This window comes from Dermacentor albipictus, chromosome 3, assembly GCF_038994185.2.
Source record: "Dermacentor albipictus isolate Rhodes 1998 colony chromosome 3, USDA_Dalb.pri_finalv2, whole genome shotgun sequence".
Classification (NCBI taxonomy): Eukaryota; Metazoa; Arthropoda; class Arachnida; order Ixodida; family Ixodidae; genus Dermacentor; species Dermacentor albipictus.
The window spans coordinates 16117092-16138222 of NC_091823.1; the positions used below are offsets into that span (position 1 = coordinate 16117092).

The following is a 21131-nucleotide window of genomic DNA, read 5'->3' on the forward strand; positions in this document are numbered from 1 at the left end:
GAAATGGAGCTCTTTCATGAAGCTTGGGCACGGGCAAGAGGCACATGGCCAAGGCGCGAGGTGCGTGCTCTTGAGGAACAAACAAAAAGTAGGCTTAGCTGGGCAGCCGCCACCTTGCTACTCTCAAGATGAGTCATCATCATCAGCCTGGTTACGCCCACTGCAGGGCAAAGGCCTCTCCCATACCTCTCCAACAACCCCGGTCATGTACTAGATGAGTAAATATGTGAAAAATGAACTTCCGGAGTTGCGGATTATCTCTCTGAAGGTTGCTTCCCATGCTGTAGCAATCCGCAGGTAGTTCACGTTGAATTGGGAGCACATTTGGAGCAAGTCTGCTCGGTTGGGCCCCTTGTGACGTCTCTGCCTTTGCTATGAAATGGAAATATTGTTGTCTATCCTAGAGTACCATGAAGCTACAAAATAAACCCAGATGAGTTTACTAGAAATAATGTTTTGCAGTTGAAAAATTTTTCTTGGTTCGGGGATTAAATCCAAGGCCCATCCATGCATGTGTAGTGTGTGGTGCATTTTTGGTAGAAGTAGTCTCCGCTCTGCATTTCACGGGTATCCTTGAGCAGGCAGTGTGCGTGTGACAGCTATAATGTTATCTTTGCAGACAAGGAGAGCGGCTTCTCGATCAATAGTGCATAGGCTTTCGTTTGATTTCTCAGCTGTTCTTTCGATGTACATCTGTGCAATACATTGCAGCCATGAAAAACACTTTGTGATCTGTGCACCATGCTTGTTTGTTTGCAATACCTGAAGCTGGTGAGACGCCTTTTAAACGCACGTTTTTGTACTCCGGTTTATTATGATTTACAGAAACAGGACGAAAGCGAAGAGAGCCAAGGGAACGTGATTCAGGTGATGAGAAAGCTCCTAGTCGACCATCGGGGCCTAGCACCCTCTTTGATTACTTGCAGAACCAGATCTCTCTTCCAAAAGGTAAGGGCTTTTTGTTGCATATTGTAAATATGTGAGCGTAAAAGGTGCACTTGGTGAATCAGCATTTTGGGGTTTCTTTCAGGTTACTTTATTTTTTTTTAGCTTTGGGGACTTTGGTGAAAAGACGATGGCAGCTGCCTAATTTTTGCCTTGGCATGTATTGGGGGTTTAAAGGTGTTATAACTAAAAATAGGCCTTTCAAGATTGAGGCATGGTTTATTCACTGCTGTAGGTGAGTTGAGGTAATTAATGTGCTAATTGTGTACCTAAAATTGCTTAATTAAAGGGGCCCTGAAACACTTTTCGAACATAGGAAAACTTTGCTAATCTATCACGTAGGCTGCTGTGAACATGCGACTCAAATATTATGGTACTGCATGCAGCAGCAAACTTAAAATCTTTATCAAACTTAGTGAAAAATCACTTGCTTTTGTTTATGCAATGTTGCCATGTAGTGTCATTGAAAGCAGCTGGCCCGCCAGTGCTATTGGCTAATTTTGTGATTGCGAGTGCATTCTCAGCAACACTTAATTGCTAATTTTTAGTTAAATAAATGAAAAATATAAATGTCTACAATCTCATAAAGACAAAAAAATATGTGATCTTTGCACTGTGGTAGTTGCATCTGCTGCTTGTGGCCTCCAAAACGGCACCGTCATGCTGCATAGCATAGTCTACCGTGGCCACCATTGGGTGCTGCAATGAGCCCTTTCACCTCCACAACACTCAACTTTTTGCCGGGGCTTTGCCCTCTTGGCTTCTCCATTTTGTATCTTCCAGCACACTAGGACAGATGAAAGAAGAGAGAAGGCCAAGTGATGGTGTGATGACTCCACCTATAGTTGAAGGATTTGAAACATTTTTGTGGTGACGTCTCTTAGTAGGGAGGTCATTTTATGACTCACTAGAAAACAGGCCCCTGTAACTATTAAACCTAACTGGCTCATCACAATGGAGAAACTGAAGCGAGCTGTGTGTACACCCGTGAGCAAAAGTACACGGACCACGGGAGTGCATGCCAAACTGCATCTTTGGTGTGGCGCTTGCTGTCGAGACTAATGTGGAAGCAATGCTGTAATGAGGTAAACTGCTTTTTAACGAAGTTCGCTGCTCCTTGACTAAACGTTCAGCCTGTGCCGCTTCCTCTGGTCGTTTACATCTGCACTGCTGTTTCACTGACTACGGTGAAGCTGGCTTGCGGGTCCATGCCGCACATCTCATTTCATTGGTTATCACTTGGCCCACTACCTGTTCTGCCACCTTTTAACGACACGAGAAGAATACTTTGCTTCTGAGTGCGACCTTATGTTATCAGAAGTGTTTCGGGTATTAGCTGCTTCTTTGTCAAGCATGATTTTCTAATTGGTGTCTTTGTCGCGCAAAAGGATTGCAACTGTTTATTGGCACATTATTCTATGAAAGTAGCAGCAGCACATTAGCAGCAAATTTTGCAAGCACTTCCGTTAACATAACACTGCAGTAAGAAGCAAGGAATTCTCATCAAATCATCAAAAGGCATGAGAATAGGCACTAGGCTTCACAATAACTGAAGAAACTGCAGTGCACGACGAACTCGCAAGTCAGCCATGCCGCATCCACAACGGCGGCGCAGGTATGACGGGGCAGAGGAAGTGGCACAGACAGCAGCGCATTGAAAGTTTAGTCTGCAAGCAGCGTAAGCCATTATGTAATGCAACATGGCATGCCATCAGATATGATAGGATGCAAATGCACACTGGGGCTCGAGCACCACTCTCAACAACAGGTTCTGTGCTGGAAGGTGGCGCATCAATGCAGTTTGGCGCGCACTCCCGTGGTCCATACACTTACGCTCATAGGTGTACAAGACATATCAGTGTTTACGTATAGACTGCTTTACAGTGGTTAGTTTACAGAGCATAAAAGAGATGGCTCAAACACCATACGATACCATTGCTCACCTTCTCAGTGCAGCTGAATTTCTGCATGGCTGCAGGAGGGGAATCGGCTTGCTGTGCAAACATACTAATGATATAGGATAATTTACTGTGCATACAAAGCAAAGTGTGGGATTGTACACCAAGAAAAGTATCTTCTAACACTGTGCGATCTCCATGTACTCTGATCCACCAAAAGGGGAAAACGCGAGCTCGCATATTGTATGGGCAATGCATTTTAGAAAAAAGAGACAAGAAATAGCATCTGTCATAGATGAAGGTGCATTCTTAAAGACTGCTCATCTTTGAAGAAAAGTTGTTAGCTCCGATGTGAATGCACTTTGAGGAGTTACAAGCGTGAGTGAACTAGGAGCAATTGAGTGTACTCTCGTGAGACTTCTAAAGATTATAGAAAAAAATAACTGGTTACAACTACAATTAGTACTTCATTAAACATGTAGTTAATAGAATGGGCGCCACTCCTTGACTTTGTCAAAAAATGACATGTTGAGTGACTGCATTTTATTCTATTTGTGTTGTTTCCTGACCAAACGGATTTGTGTTGAATGCTTGGCTACAATTGTTTATCTTGACTGCCATTTGTTTTCTAAATTTTATGTTGCTCAGTGGTTCTTGTGGAAACATCAGCAACGACACTGAAAACTTGTTCAATATATGTGCTGGAGGGAAAGGCAGTGTTGTAACGTACGAAAACGTTGACCACAAGACTGTACTCAAAGGTGTGATGCTCGCATTTGGGTCTTTTGTGAAGCGTGGCATTTCATTGTTGCTGTGGCTTGAAGAAGGCTCTTCTGGTAGGCCCAGCGAAAAATAGAAAAAATCATCTGAAGTCAATTTCTTGGCATCAATGTCCAATATCTCCATCATGATCGAGCCATAGCAGCGCTGGTGCAAATTTCAGCCAACATCTAGCGGAGCGTTACAATGCGAAAACAAATACTGAGCACCCAAAATTGCCTGTCTGGGCAAGGCTGCTGCATGGCATGACCGTTGGTGTTCTGCTGCATAGTTCCTGACAAATTCGAGAGCTCAAAACTGCATTGCCTTACAGCTTGTCTTGTCAATAAAGTAACTGCTTACACATAATTGGTTGCTGGAAAAGGTAATTGAATCACCATGTGTGTTATCAGCTAAAGAAAGTAATCAATAATTAGGAAAGTTTCATAGGAAGGTTTATTCAAAATAGGAACAGTACAAAGGAAATATCGTACAAGACATCTGAATCCCTAGCTCAAGGCTAGTTGTGATCCATGCTAGTTATTATTCACAATCACAATGACAATTAAACAAACTATAAATAAATCATATATACATAAATATTCATTTATAAACAAAAGCTATGAGAAACCTACTCAAAGGAATTTGTGCTTAGTAACTATACACAAGTGAAAAACGAAAACGGATAAATGCACCAGCAAGATGAAAACTCTCTGCAGATAACAGTAGTGAGTTACAATGGGATTTCAATGATATTGAAAAAAATTGGACTTGTTTTACTTCCAATGGTAAGCTGTTCCATAGGAGTGCTTCAGTAGTGTTTAACCTGCTCCTTCCATATACATTATGCATTTTTGGCTAGAGAAAGTTTCCCTTAAGTGCGCTGCCTGCATTGCTTCTGGAGTATAAAAAATTTGATAAACTTGAAGGGCAGTTAGTGGTTATGCTATTATGAGTACTTAATGTTGTTTTAAAATTCAGTAAAAAATTAAAAGGTAGTATATTTAAACATTGATACAGCGGCATTGATTTCGCATTGTAATCCGAAAAAGTCATAAATTAGAAAGCCAATTTCTGACGAAGTACAATAAGTTCTACATATGAAAGATACAGTTTACCCCAAGATGCAATACAGTAGGATAGATGGCTATGGAATATGCTTAAGTAAATTGCTCTCAGAATGGCAGTGTCGAACTAATAACGACATTTATACAGAATAAAACAAGCTTTGCTTAACTATTTACAGAGCAATGCAATGTGAGGCTTCCAATGAAGATGCTCCTCCAATTTGACACCCAAGTATTGAATTGAACTCGTCCACTTAAGTATATTATGGTTTAGAAAAAGCGAATGACATTCTCTTGGAGGTGCTTTCCACGAAGAAGTAAAGAGAATATATTCAGTTTTGTTGGGTATTCAGAGTTAGCTTACTTGACGCGAACCACTGGTTAACACTTAGAAGTTTATTATTGGCCACTTGGAATGTTTTGTCCAAGGAGTCTAGTGCGCAAAGTAAAACACTGTTGTCTGCAGAGAAGTTTTGTAAGGCATTAGGAAGATTGTTTACAAATGAAGAAAAAAATATTGGCCCAGTACTGAGCCTTGTGGGACACCTGTAACAATGTCAGAAACGTCTGATTTGGTATGTGCAATGGCAACTAGTTGTTTTCTGTTAGCTGTGGAAAAATTCAAGAGTTAGACCTGGAAAAGCATAGCATTCTAACTTATTTAGCAGTATGTCATGATCCATAGTGTCAAACGCTTTTTGCACATCTAGAAATATGCCTAGGACGCTTTTGTTGTTGTTCAAGTCAGAATTTATGTGGCCACACAAAGCTAATACTGCTGTTTTAGTTAATGTTTTAGCTCGAAAACCATGCTGGAAAGAAGACAAAATGGATTCACATTCAAGAAATGAAGTATTTGTTGGGTGATAAGCTTTTCAGGGACAGTGTTTAGGCAACTTAAGACAGATGTAGGACGGTAGTTCTTTAACAAATTATGGTCCCCATTTTTGTAAATAGCAATAACCTTAACAATCTTTAATATGTCTGGATAAGTAGCAGTATAGAAAGAGAGATCGAATATTTTTTCTAATCACTTGCACAGTATATCAATACAATACTTTAAGGTCACTGTGGATATTCTAGCGTGCCCAATAAAATGTTTGAATGGCATGCGGTCAGCTATGGACACTATCTTCTCCGCTGTAATATCCACAAAACCAAATGACTTTGTCGTTTTTTCCAGGTAAGTAATAGACGAAAAAAGAGGTACATAATTAGATATTGCGGTATAGATCCCGCGGTATGAACAATATTGTCGGGATTATGACATTCCTCATGAAGTCCTCCAGATTGCCAAATAACCACAACGATTGCCCCCATGGTACGATTTCACACAGTTATGTGACTGGACGTTAACCCATCTAAAGAAAAGAGACCCCCCCCCCCCCCACTTGAACACATTAAACAAGAATTCCGTGCTCTTCAGGACAAATATCAAAATAACATGAAATATTGCACTGATGGCTCTAAAACAAAAGAACCACGTGGGTGTTGGGGCCGTAACGGAAAATTGGGAAACAAGCATTTGATTAACACAGCACGCTTCTGTTTTCATGACCGAAGTTTACGCTATATGGGTTGTTAAAAAGATTATAACTGATAAGCACAAAAATGCAGTTGTGTACTCTGATTCCTAACGCACACTGTAGGCTCTACATCTGAAATTTGAGTGTGAACCCCTGATAGGCGACATCTTAAACATGGTGGCGCTTAACAAATACGGGAAGTCAATTAGTTTCTGCTGGGTTCCAAGCCATGTTGGGATACCTGGTAACGAAGCAGCTGATAGATGTGTATCGATGACAGCGTACAAAGACATAGCAAACACAATACTTCCATTTAAAGATATCATCCGTGCGATTAGAAAAGCCTTAACGTCAAAATGGCAACATGAATGGGACCGCAGTGCGGACAACAAGCTACATCTCACTGAAGCCATAGTTGGTGAGTGGAAGTCATGTTATCATCAGGAGCAGTTCTTCGAAGTAGTTTTATGCTGACTGCGCATTGGGCACACACACCTCACACACAATTATTTACTTACGAAAGAAGACACACCAATATGTGAGAAATTCCAAGAACCACTAACAGTTATGCATGTATTACTGACACGTACATGAGTTGAAATACACAGATGAAACCTTTTGCACAAGTTATATCAACTACACATACCTTTACACTCTGCTTTAATTTTAGGTCATGATCCGCTTGCCCCATTATCTGGTGTGCGTAAATTTCTAGATGGCACTGGATTTTTACATAAAATGTAGACTATTAACACAGGCTTTTCCTTCCTAAGCTGGATTTTAAAGCACCTCGTGTGTGGTGCAGCATAGCCTTAGCCGCTTTCGCGCCATTAAACCACATTTAACTAACTAAATTAGATATTGCTTGACCAGTCCCACAGAAGTATGAGCTGAATGATGCTACTAAGTATTCCATAGATATTCCTAAGATTTTCAAGTCTGGTATTGCATATTCGCTAACCGATGGCTTGATTACTGAGTTAATAATGCACCATGTAGCCTTTGAATTACCAGAATTAGGGACCATTAAATTTGTGTAATACTTATGTTTATGAATATGTATAGCGCTAGTTACTATATATTTGGAGCCACACAAAATTTTTGTTCATAATATTTGTTACTTTTATGGGACTTTACTTTAGTGTGCCAAAAGTCTTTCTCTTAATTTGCTTGGTTTCATCCGAAGATCTCTAGCTATGTCCCCTCCATCCATCAGGCAATTAGCATATGAAACATACGTCCGCTCTAAAATGGAGTATGCCTCAGCCATATGGAACCCTCACCAGGTTTACTTGAGTCAGTCGCTCGAAGCCATTCAGAACCGGGCAGCCCGCTTCATAACTTCCCAGTACTCACCCTGGCACAGCATTACCGACATAAAATTGACTCTCGGACTCGAACCTCTAGCACTCCGCCGAAAACTGGCAATGCTCTGTCTCTTTCATAAACTATACTTTAACTTTCCTGCACTGCGCGAGAACTTATTACATGCTCCGATACGCTCATCTCGCCGTTTGTTTAACTCCCGTAGTATACAGCGTTTGCATGGTTCTTCCAACGCCTTCAATAAATCCTTCCTCCCCATCGCCATAAAAGAATGGAACAATCTTCCCGAAACCGTGGTTTTAGAGTCAAATCCCTCCAAATTTAGACAGTTACTATCAGACCATTTCAACCCAAAATAGCCACTTTTCCTCGCGTTTCCTCTCCCAGCAATCCGTCTTGCTTGTCATCGCCTATTTTTCCTTTTCTTATTTCTTGCCACTTATGTTTAGCATGTTCCACATTTACGTGTACTTTTTTTATTTATCTATTGCTACTCAGTTTTGAGATATTTTCATTGTTCTGTTTATACCTGATGTATTCTACAGTTTATTATTTACTTTTCTATTGCCTTTGTTTGCTTTTTTTTTTGAGCTGATGTATGGCACTTTCACATCGATGTTCCCCCCCCCCCCTTATGTAATGTCCCCGAAGGGACCCTTAAGGGAATAATAAATGATGATGATGATGATGAATTAATTTTAGCAGTCCTTTGGTCATCCAAGGACAGGTAGGAGTGCTATAATATCTTCTTTCTAAGGTGTTTGACGATTGCGCTAATGCATCACTCAACGCTTTGCTTAAACTGTAAAATTGCTCATTTGCATTTTTCTGCGGGTCTGTAGTTAAAAAGCAGAGGCACTTGCATAATACTAGATAGTTGACTCTATGAGAAAAATGAGAATGGCTTAAAAAGATGTAATTGATTATAAGTGATTAATCACATGTCATTTGTTACATACAAGTCTGCCTCTTGTACACTTTTTATGTTGCCACACTGCCATGATTCTCAATGAAGATTTTGCATCTCCTAATCTGCATTTTGATAACAGGAGGTAACGATTAATCTGGACTCGTATGTACATGTAATCGCAGTGGATTACTCATGCAATCATGATAATGAACTGAGAGTACCTTGTTGACTGTGTAAACATGTTTTCCTGACTATGTTGTGAGAAGTAAAGGAATTAAGGAAATTTTGTGTCACTAAAAATTTTGTTTAGAGAACAAAAGCACAACAAATTGTGCTCTACTGACTGCAGAGTCATTGAAGCACAAAACACCAAGGCACTATATATATATATATATATATATATATATATATATATATATATATATATATATATATATATATATATATATATATATATATTCCCTGTTCTCGCTGCTTGTGCATGTTTGAGGATTATCATTCTCTTGCATGTCCAAAAGAACTTGATTCTTGCAGAAGCAGTGATAACAACAGAGACATTTATAGTGGCACTGAAATATTACTATCAACAGATAATGTTTTCACTGCTGTTAAACTAACATTATTACCAAGATGGGGAGCCGAGCGCTCACTCAATTGAGATGCAGTCACATGTTAAATAAAAGGCACTTCCCATTCGGCGGCACTTTAAAGCGTCTGTAGAACAGTGTGATTACCCTTATAATTGTAGTGGAACGGATTGGGACTCTTTGTGCATACGAAATGGAAACTCGGAGGTTGAGGAGCATGCACAGCAACACCCTTGAGCAAATGTCACTGGGACATGTTACTTATTGGCAGAAAGTGAGAGCAGTTTGACCAACGTCTTCATTGCACAGCTTATGTGATTTAGTCATTGGGAGCATGGTGTAGCACTGCTCTGCCACAGTATGCAGATGTGTTGATTGTCTGAGCACTAGGTAGATATGAAATACAGTGAAACTGTGTGGGCACTGTAAAATAATAAAAGAAGACGTGCTAACAATTTTCAAGTCTTGAAGGATCGCGCTGTTTTGAAGGAAGCAGTACTTGATCATTTCTTCTGTTGAGCTTTCACACGACTGTGACAATGACAGGCCAATTTTCGACTGCTGAGAATGTTGACATGGTCATTGCTTACATGGCTGCAAACAGAAACACCACTTTAGCTATGCATTTGTATGAAGTTGAATGTCGTGGTCAGCATGTGCTTCCAGCCTACATTTAGAAACGTCTTAAATTACTCTCTGACAGCAGGATCTCTGTGTCCACAAAGATGATGACATTCTTTAATAATGGGCGAGGAGTTCAGTGCTAATGTCCTGGTGTACGTAAGCATGAAGCTGCAGTAAAATGTCGGACAAATCACAGCTTTATGAAGACACATTTGCCCACAAGGAACAGATTCAATGCCATCCTTCCATACGGGTGAATATTTTGCTCACCTTTTTTATTTAATATTATTGCACACTGCCAGAATGCTTCCTCTGTATCTACAACTGCCTTATGAATGTTGAATGAATTGAATTGAATTATGGGGTTTTACGTGCCAAAACCACTTTCTGATTATGAGGCACGCCGTAGTGGAGGACTCCGGAAATTTCGACCACCTGGGGTTCTTTAACGTGCACCTAAATCTAAGTACACGAGTGTTTTCGCATTTCGCCCCCATCGAAATGCAGCCGCCGTGGCCGGGATTCGATCCCGCGACCTCGTGCTCAGCAGCCTAACACCATAGCCACTGCGCAACGGCGGGTCCTTGTGAATGTTCTAGAGATATGCTGACTATTGCTCGAACAATCAACACGTCTGCATGCTGTGGTTGAGTGATGCTGGCTGCGGTGCACTAGCTTCCTGCCGGTTAGTGATGTATCCCAGCAATGTCTGCTCAAGGGCATGGCTACACGCACTCCTCAGCCCTCCAAGTGTCAATTTTGCACTCAGAGAAAGCCAAAATTCGCCATGCTACAACTGTGACAGTAATCTCAATTTTTCAGATCTTAGTGCCGATAAGGCATGTGCGAACAGCTTAGTTTAATTTCCCCTTTTCAGTGTCTCCTCTGTCTAATGGTTAAAAAGTTAATCAATGTATAATTCGTACAATAATCACATCGTCTCAACCATCCTGTGACGTCCACCATTGCTTACACCACTGCTCGGAAGAAAACATACTTCTATCTTCAAAATCATATGTTTAGTTATTACTTCAATGGGCCCTGAAACACTTTTCTAACTACTCATAGAATGACCTCACTATTAAAGTACATTGTCTGACAAATCTTGCGCTGCAAAAATGTTTTGAATCCTTCACCTATAAGTGGAGTTTGTGGGGTTCTCCTCCGTGTACTCTTGGGACAAAGGAACGACAACACAGTAGTGCAAACAATCACAAAGGCATTTATTGCACCTTTCATAGATCAATGCCTGCTAGCCGAGTCGCTATCTACAAAACATGCCGATGGGCATGCGACAAATCTAGAAGTCCGACTCACCGCGACCGGAAGCGAGCGAATATGTTCGCCCTATGCTGGATCCCAACGCCTGGTCGTTCGCGTGTTCGGTCACGCCAACGGTGACGTGTTCGAAGGTGGCCACGCGAGGCGGTCTCGCAGAAGCATGGGTCGCCGCGCGCCGACCCGCCGGGAAAGAGGCAGCCTCTGCTCCCCTGCGCCCCCAAGTAACCCTGCCGCGAGGCGGCGTTAGCAGCACAACACTGGCACCATCTCTCGCACTGCGCTTGTACCACTCCGACCGCCGCGTGCACGGCGAAGCCGCAGGGAGACGGGGGCTATGCGGGAAAACAAGATATCAAGGGAGGCGCGAGGGTCGCACATCCCCACAAGTTATCGTACCAATTCTTGGCTTTCTCTCTGTTCTCATCTCTGCTAGTGTGCTGGAAGCTACACAGTGTAGAAGTCAAGAGGGCAAAGCCCCGGGCAAAAGCAGAGTGTCGCGGCGTGAAAGGGCTCATCGCAGCACCCCGTAGCGGCTGCAGTAGACTATGTTACACAACATGCCGCTGCCATCTCGGTGGCCATGCACAGCAGATGCAGCTATGCACACTGCAAACATGAAATCATTTTTCTGTCTTTTTTAGATATCAGATATGTATATTTTTCATTTATTTAACTCAAAATTAGCAGTTATCTATTACTTGGAATGTTCTCGTGCTCATGAAATCAGCTAATAGCATTGGCCTGCACCTTGCTTTTGATGGCAACATTGCAGATGCGAGAGCAAGCAACTGTTAACTGCTTTTGAGATGAGATTGTAACTTCTCTGCTGAATGCAGTGAAATAATATTTGTCTCATATGTTCACAGGAGCCTCACCAACAGATCGGCAACATTTCCTTATTTTGTTCAAAAAGTGTTTCAGGGCCCCTTTAAAGTCTTCATTGAAACATACGGTATACTACTGTTTGTTGATGCAAACAATAAATGCTAGGGTGTCTGGCACAATGATAGGAGTAATTGCCTAAAAAATATTATTCTTTTAGCTTGAAATATGGCTAACATTTACAAAGGATTATGCAAAAGCAACCAAAGCTTTCCTTTTCTTAATTGAATGCACTTTACAATATCTGAATGTGCCACTCTGCATGAGCCCAGCAGCTAGCTCAAATCAACTTCTTACTTTGGTGCTTGTGTTAAAAAATGTTTTTTTAAACATGGTCATTACGAATAGCAGTAGAGGTACTAAATATGTCTGTCATCTCTGTGGCAGACACCTCACACCAGATCTTTGTACAAGTAAACACACGACTGCGCATTGTGACTTTTTGCCTGGTATAGGTTAGACATGTGTTGTCATTGTGCATTTTGTGAACCATTTTTGCAAGTCTGTTAACCCCTTTAACCCGCCGTGGTTTCTCAGTGGCTATGGTGTTGGGCTGCTGAGCACGCGGTCGCGGGATCAAATCCCGGCCACGGCGGCCTCATTTCGATGGGGGGAAATGCGAAAACACCCGTGTACTTAGATTTAGGTGCACGTTAAAGAACCCCAGGTGGTCAAAATTTCCGGAGTCCTCCACTACGGCGTGCCTCATAATCAGAAAGTGGTTTTAGCACGTAAAGCCTAATAATTAATTAATTAATTCACCACTGTTAAGCATTCTGTAATACTTCTTTTGCCAGTGCCTGATGTAGAAGATTCCCACCTGGGTGACCAACCTTCCGAGGTCCACTCTACACACGACCACTCTAATCGTGGAGGCCACAGCAGCTCAAAGGGCCGTGCAAATGGACCGTCAAGCAACAGTGGCCGCTTTGGTCAGCCGCAGCAGCATCCGCCATCCCAGCGGTATCGTGGGCATAAAGAATCATCGAGAGGGGAAGGCGATCACTCGTACCAGAACCATCTGCACGATGGGTTTTCTTCCGGCTTTTATTCCAACAATGCAGGCCCTTACAACAGGCACAGGGTATGTGCCTTTGCTTTCTTCAATTTCTTTTCACTTGTAATGTGAGGTAATGAGTTCGTTTATCAAGACCAATTAGTCAGAGGGGACCCGGATTATGAGAAATAAATCCACAGAGGAATAAAAATGGGTTGACAAGCATACGGCAGGCATTACCACGTCACGACCAGCAGCTTACCACTATCCCTGAAAACAATGTGAAGTCACTGCATTATACCAGTACTAACAATGGGTCAAGAACTTGGAGGTTAACAAAGCAGCTTGAGGAGAAGATGAGGACCGTGCAATGAGTGATGGAACGAAAAATGGTTGGCATTATGTTAATAAAAGGAAAAGCAGTGATCAAACAAAGGTAGCCTACTTATATTCTAGTTGCAATAGGTGGGCTTGTAAACTCGCAAAGGCTCATGGGACTTGTCGTCTGCTCGGTGCTTTCGGTTCAACAGATCATGGTTCTGGTGCACGATTCTTCGTTCACGGGGCCGGTCGGGCTTGCGCTCTGTGAACCTTCAGCACAAGCTATCACCCACGCTGCTCATTTCTAGAGCCTGTGGTCATGGCGTCGATGAGTGATCACCAAATCTGAACATAGAAAGTCATTTAAAGTAATTCTTTTAGCCAAATAGATCAAACGCATGAATTAGCCATGTGTGCTGTAGCAGTCTTGTGCTTATGTTGAATGACGAGTTGGAACTTTCTTGTTTTTAAATGAATTCTGTTCTGACAATTTTTTTTTACTTATTTCACTTTAATTTCACTAGACTGATTCAAACATGCATGGTTTAGTAGTGGAGACACTACAGGTGGGCAGGTGGTTCCAATCCAAGCTTTTTCTTGGCACGAATGTCTTGGAACACCATTTAAGTGAGCATGTTGCATGGTATATCGACTTTAATTTGGTGTTCAATGTGAGAGGAGCTAGGTATACTGGGAGGATCGAAAAGACGTTGACCATAATGTTTCTTGCATATTTTGTAAAAGGTGCACGGGGCAAGAGAAACACTAGCCTAATGGTCACTAAGCTGCAATGTTTTTATTATTTAGAGACGTCAGTCAAAACAACAGATGTATGATTCATATGTGAATATTGCAAAATGTGTAACGGTCACTGGAAAATGATAAAAAGTTTGAAAAGCCAAATGTGTGGAAAGTATTTTTCTTAATAAAGTCAAGCTCCTTAGCTGCTGTGTGCACTTGTGCAACGTGATTTATCAATGCCTATGACAGGCGAACACGTTACTGTATACGATGGATTCTATTGCAGATCTCGTATTTACAATTACAATGTTCCAAAATCACTTGCGTCACTGACCCAACAGAATTGACGTGAGAACAAGAAATTGCTAGTCATCATTCAATATAAGCACGAAACTGCAACAGCATGCATATCTAATTCACTTGTTCAATCGATGTGGCTAAAAAATTATTTTAAATGGTTGCTTCTGCTCGGATTTCATGTTCAGATGCAGCCACCACAGGCTGCATGCATGGCTGTCAGCGTGGCAGAGCGCATATGCATCCTACATACCCTGTTTTAGAGGTAATCTGCCATTTATGCAAAGGCTGGGTGTGCCGAGATGGCGTACTATCATGTATGCTGTTTTCCCGTGTGTTTAGTGCTGGAGGTTGTGTAATCTCGAGTTTCTGAGACGCGTTGAAGCGAGAGGCTGACAAAGCATTTGCTCCACGCTGCCTGCATGTTTCATGATAGTGCCATCTAGAGTTACTGCATATGGCTCTCGCAGTAAGCCAGAGTGTGGAATAAGTCTGCTATCTTCCCATCCACTATTGTGCAGTGAAGCCACTTCTTGTTCGCTCAGGGGCTATTTCATTTATTTATACCCTCAAGACCACAAAGGTATTAAAGAGGGGACCCATCTCACGAGCTAGTTGCAGCACTGTGGAGGCTATGCGAATTCTTAGCCTATAGGAAGGCCAAATTCCCCTCGAGATGTGCTCATCTGCGCCACGTCGTCTGTTTGGCTTCTGCTTGCCATTATGTTACATGCTTCATGGTTGGGGGATTGATGCAATAAAATGTTTTGATGCCGTAACGATAAGCTGCGTTTACATGCATGCGAAAGCAGGGCTATGCTATACCTATATGTATTCCCTGCAGTTAGCTTGAAGCCTCCTTAGCAAGTGGTACGGCCATATGCCCTTACAAATGTTCACCTGTACCACAGCGTCTGCTCGGTGTCTATTTGGCATCTACTTGGTGTTTGCTCGCTACTGTCATCATGTACCATGCTTGTGCGGGGTAGTAAATTAATGATGCAGCAAACAATTAGGCTTTTATTGCTTTCTGCGTCATCAGTGCATCACCAGTGCTAATGCTGTGGCACCATCTGCTAACTAGAAAGCAACCCAGTTTCACGGCTTGGTGCTGTGTCTGTAGTCCTAGCAGCGTGAAAACAAACAGCCGATCTCAATAATTACAACAAAACATACCCTTGATTTGACCTCAGCTTGACATGAGACTTAGCGATGACGGATCTTGCCGCTTGTTTCTTGCTGATAGGGCAGAGAGCCGGTTTTAAATGCAAAGTCGGATCAAAGCGAGTGGTCGGTGCCACATGGGCGCTGGCATGTTGCCACTGTTATGGTGGCTTCTCTGCAGCAATTTGGAGTTCCATGTGACTGCACTTGGCAAATGGCTATGAAGCAGCACGGGGAAAACAGAAGCCCAATTCTGGCTCCCGCAGGGAGCCATATGCGGTAACTCTAGTGTTGTCCCACAGGGAGCGACAGTATCAGCGGCGGTGGTGGAATGGATGTGAAAGGGTGGCTGGCTTTGCTTACTCCGTACCACCGTTGTGAAGAAATCGTCGACAAGGCATGAACCCTTAACGGCTTTGTTGCCGACTCTCGAACTCAATAAAGCTATTTTTTCCCCCTAATTCATATTTGCCTTTTTCCATTGCCTGATCATTTGGAAAATTTTGTGGCCATTTCCATGTAAGAAAAATAAATCGGCAGCTGTGCTCGTTTGCATAATAGGTCGAATTTCAATGCAACCAAATTTCAATGTATCAAAGCAAATTGCCAAATTTACCTACTTGGTTATATAGAGGTTTAACAGCATTTATTTTTGCTTGTGCTTTTACTTCATGTTAAGTTCCAGCACTAACAATACTGAGTAGAGCGTTGTGCTGCGGTAGTAAGTGAACACCAATATTAGAATGTGTGCACTGCACAGGTCTCTCAAGAAAGCGGTGGGCCACCTCAGCAATCACGGACTTATCAAGGGAACCACAACAATCGGAGTCACCCACGGCAGTCCCCAGTTGATGGGGGGGACAGACGGCGCATGCCTCAGGCTTGCGACTTGGCACCTGGCTCAAGACCTGCACCCCGTGGCAGTGACCGTAGCTTTTCCGACTCAAAGTCATCTGGCACCAAACGGCTTTTCTCTGGACAGAAGGTGCTGGCCAAGTATTGGGAAGACGGCAAGGTAAGCAAGGCTCTGGCTTGTCTTAATTTAGCATCTCGTTTATGGCTTCTGTACTTCCTAAAGAGATATTACAAATATGGTTATACACAGGGTGACTACCAACTGGGACAACTGGTAAAACCGGAAATTCTCAGGGATTTTGAATAGTCTGGAAATACTCAGGGAAAACTCAGGAAACTTGTGCTTTTACCAGGGAAAATTAGATGTAATTTTATTGAAAGGGAACGAAACTCGCGCTAATGCTGGCTCAAATAACAGAGAGGAATCGTATCGAATCGTCTTTGACACCATGTTGTCAGTTGGAGGAGTTGCCAGTGTATAGTAAAAGACTGATTTTCTGGACGTCCGATTTTTCGGACATGCCCGATAATTCAGATGGCTTTGCAGACCACCACATACCCCATAGAGTCGATGTATCAAAACGTCTGAAATTTCGGACGCAAGAACCCTTCGCCGTCCTATTTTCCGGACATTTTGCCGTGACTGCAGGTCTGAAACGGCATTAATCAAAGCCACCACCACTGCCATTTTGATTACCTCGCCGCCTCGAATGGGTGCTCTCGCACGTAGATCTGCTGACAGCCGTAGCCACCACTGCGGCAACTCTAGACCTAGCTGCTTCGACGTTCGCTATTAAGCTTCTTGCCGTTGGGTGCAGTGTTTTTATTGAAAGAATTCGCTGCTGTCAGCAATGGCACTGACTCCGCCTTTGTGGTCCTCGCGATTGGCTTAGAAGCTTGGAAAGCACGGTGTGTTGCATAAAGCCGGTTTCTGAAAGTCAGCTTTGCCTCTGTACAGAAATATTACTTGGTGAAGCAAACGCAAAAGTATTGCAGTGAAGCATAACAAGCGTGGGAAGGGGCTATTGCCACAGGAAATAGTATGTATTCCTTAATTATACACGTGCGCACCCGGTACCTCCTGTCACAGTACGAGCACCGATATGCCTAATACGTGTACCGACAGGCCTTCAAAGCCAAAGCTTTCTTGAATGTGCCTGTGGCGGTTTTAGCCCTTACGGGCAGTAAAAGACATGCAGTTATTTTTTCCAACTGGCCTATGTTTCGAACGTTTTTGTGGCCCGTAGGGAGTTAGAAAAATCGGACGCTGACTGTACAACTGACCAAGAAGATGCTTCAAATGGTCCGTGGGGCGAACAAGGGGCGGAAGGAGGACGAGGACAGAAAGGACCTACTCATTGAGGAACGAACGGGAAAGGAAGCGTGATGCCGCCGTTTTGAAGAAGCTTGAGCTCAAAAAACAAAGTGTTGGATGATGTCGAGATGCAGCTGTCCCTCATCCAAGCCAAAATAAACTCATTAACGCAATGAAACACAGTAAGGCGTTTTGCACGGGCTGAGAGTAAGTCAGGACAGTTGAGATGGATTCACGATCTGTTGAGAGAGAATGTCAGTTGTGACAAAGTTCGGGCCTCATACCACTGAGCTTGACATCAGTTGATAGAAATAGCTCATATTCGAAAATGTTTGCTTCTGTATGTGTCTCCTTTTTATTTGTATTTGAGAATGTCCGGCTCGATTAGAAGTATGTATGACGCGTGGCCTATTCATTTCGGAGCCGGAGAGAAACTGCTGTGTACGCTCTTTGCTGCGACGGAAGGCAACGACGACAATACTGGCGCAGCTACTCCAACACCACCTAGATAGTGCAAGGCCTTTTCACTCCGATCCATGACGTCATGTTACCAGGCCCGACTGCCATCAACACCCCCAGATAGCACAAGGCCTGTTCTGTTCACTCCGATCCCTCATGTCATGCTAGTGGACCAACTACCATAGAATCTAATGGGGATGCTCCTGAGTAGGCAACAGTGATTTTGACTTGACCACTTTTGTCATGCCAGCCTTGGCAATGAAAATTCTGGGCCAGTAGCATGACGTAGTGAACAGGCCCCGTGCTATCGAGGTGGTGTTGCTACTATAGAATCTAATAGGGATGCTCCCGAGTAGGCAACAGTAATCTTATTGCGAACCTCTATTTCTCTCTTTATTATGTCTTTTCTTTTTCACGCATGCGCATGGGGTTGTGCTGGAGGAGTTCTCAGCGTACAGGCAACTAACAGACGATTGGCTAGCCATATACAGCTTTGCTGTAAAAACAAAGTGTTGGCTGACACTGAGATGCAAGTGTCCCTCAGCCAAACCAAAATAAACTCTTTAAACCAGTGAAACGCAATACTGCGGTGTTGTGCACATGCTGAGATTATGTCAGCTGCTGAGAAAGAATCTCACTTGTGACAAAGTTTGGGCCTCATACCAATGAGCTTGCTATCAGTTGATAGAAATAGCTCATATTCGAAAATATTTGCTTCTGTATGCATCTTCTTTTTATTGGTATATGAAAATGTTCGACTTGATTTGCAAAGGGTTTTACCACTTTTTTTAAGATATTTTATTTGCTGTGTATTTTACTAACCCCTCTCTTCTGTTTTCTTTGTGAATTAAATAGACACTACTCCTTAACCCTTTGAGGGTCGATCTTTTTTTACATATGTGACCGCCCAGGGTTGATTTTTTTTATTGCAGATTTCAATTCTTCTTAGGGACATATTTCGAAAAAAATTCACCACTATTTTTCTAGGGTGACCATAAAGTGGGAAAAAATATTTTGCATTGGTATATATGTACTCTTCATTCATGAATAACAACAATAAAAAAGGAAATAAACTTATAAGACTTAAAAATTTGATGCATTCTTATACACATAGTTCAAGGCCTTGAAAATTCGCACATGAGAATATTTCTCAAGACTCAAGACCCGTATATTTACGTAATTGACCCTCAAAGGGTTAATATTCAAACTAAATTAAGTCGTTCTTTTTAAATACTTTTTTTAACATTCTTACTAGAGAGGGACAGCATCGGGCAACATGGTGTCAGCCCGTCTTTACTTAAAACAAAGTTCTGTGTCACTCAGGGAATTTCACAAAGGTACTCAGGGAATACCTGAAAAACTCAGGGAACTTGAAAATGTTAACTTAGTACACGCACTGTGTACACCCTCCGTTGTAGCTCAGTGGCTGTGGTGTTCAGCTGCTAAGATGAGGCCGTGGGTTTAATCTCAGCTACGGCGGTCTCATTTCGGTAAGGCTGTGTACTTAGATTTATGTGCACATTAAGGAACCACAAGGAGCCAAAATTAACCCGGGTTCCCCCACTATAGGGCTGTGTGAAGTAGTTATTTTTGAGACCGAATCTAATATGAATCAAGCTGTTCCAGAAGCAAATAGAATCGAATATTGAATACTCTTTGAATAATGAATAGGCATTATCACAATTAGTATAAAATGATGTTCACGCTCCAGTACGTATTCTCAAATTTAGTGATTTCTGTCGTAACATAGTCAGGGGTGGGACTCCATCACCAATTGCACCATTTTGATACAAATGCCAATTCCTGCACCAAGTTGCTTCAAAGGCAGAATATTCAACGAAATTGCACCACACTATGCCAGAACAACTTCGGCATGTGTGCTCCAGCAGTGGCCGTGAGCAGCGAGTGGATTTGTTTCCCGAAAAAGAGTGCAGCTGTTCACATTCTGCACGTTGCGCAACGGCACCTCGCGCACAACTTCTCGCTGTCTTGTTGCCACTGTGGCCTTTGGTTTTGCTCTTGTACCATTGGAATGAATAGAAACAACATTAATCGAAGCCACTGCCATTTGTATTATATCACAGCATCGAACCGCCATTCTCGCATGCTGATTCACTGGCAGCCACTACAGCTAGAACGTTAGGCCTAGCTGCTTCAGATGTTTGCTATCAAGCTTCTTGTTGTTCGGTGCCATTATTTTCATTACAAGAATTTGTTGCTGTCAGCAATGGTGCTGACTCCACCTTTGTTATCCTGACTGATGGCTTCAAAGTGCAGAAAGCATGCCATGTTGCATAATGCCTATTCCAGAAAGTCAGTTTCGTTGCTATGGGGGCAACTGTCCTGGGACATTGTATGCATTCTTTAATTATACATGCAAGCAGCGGCGTTGGAACTTCTTTTTTTTCACTGGGGGAGCAAAAAAAGAATGCTACTAAAACATTATTATCATTATCATTTATTTTCCTTGAGTGCCCAACATTTAATAAATAAACACATTCAACACATAGACATAAAGGCATATATGTATCAATATGAACTATACCCTGTAATAAATCTAGGATCCAAATGTACATTCCTAAATGAATTTTGAAATGGTACAAAATCGCACAAACAAACAAACGTCTCAATTATGGAGCCTAAGCTCAAAGTGGTGGTTCAGTCGCTGTGAACGTGCAAAAGGAGTAGGTGTGTTAACCTTTCCTGTGACATTGTACTTCGAAAGAACGTCTTCACATATCGTAGGGCACTGAAGGATTGTTTGGATGTTGCCAACAACGCGGAAACCAGGATAATTAGAAGCACAAATTGGAACACTTCCTAAAAATTATCTGAACGTTTGGAGCTTGTGGGGATTTGGGGAATTCGACGCGCCATTGCGCGGGTGCATTTCACCCATGTTCTGCAATCCTTAAGCCACACCGTTCTTGCTCCGAGCCAGTTGTCAGCGGTGGTGCTGTACTCGCGATGGTTCGCGGTAAGGGTGGAGCTAGTGACGTCACGAAGCACCCCCTGGTGGCTACTGTTGTGATGGTAGTGGCTCTCTTGCTCCTTGGGACGGTGCCCGGTACGTACATGCTTCCTCTCATCCGCCGACACCTTTGTGACTAGGACTGAGCTCACGCATGGTGCCTTTGCCCGTGCGGGGAGCGTGTACCTCGTGTTGATCCTATCCCG

The 21131-nt window shown here is 42.7% G+C and overlaps 1 protein-coding gene across 2 annotated transcripts in view; it reads left to right on the plus strand.

The window, feature by feature from the left end:
• LOC135917501 (tudor domain-containing protein 3-like) overlaps window positions 1–21131 on the plus strand; it is a 162783-nt gene that overhangs the window by 42065 nt on the left and 99587 nt on the right. For both annotated transcript variants that reach the window (XM_065451075.2, XM_065451074.2), the window contains exons 9-11: window positions 826–948; window positions 12603–12889; window positions 16086–16340. In XM_065451075.2, the coding sequence (XP_065307147.1) occupies window positions 826–948; window positions 12603–12889; window positions 16086–16340 (665 nt within the window). The remainder of the gene's footprint in view (window positions 1–825; window positions 949–12602; window positions 12890–16085; window positions 16341–21131) is intronic.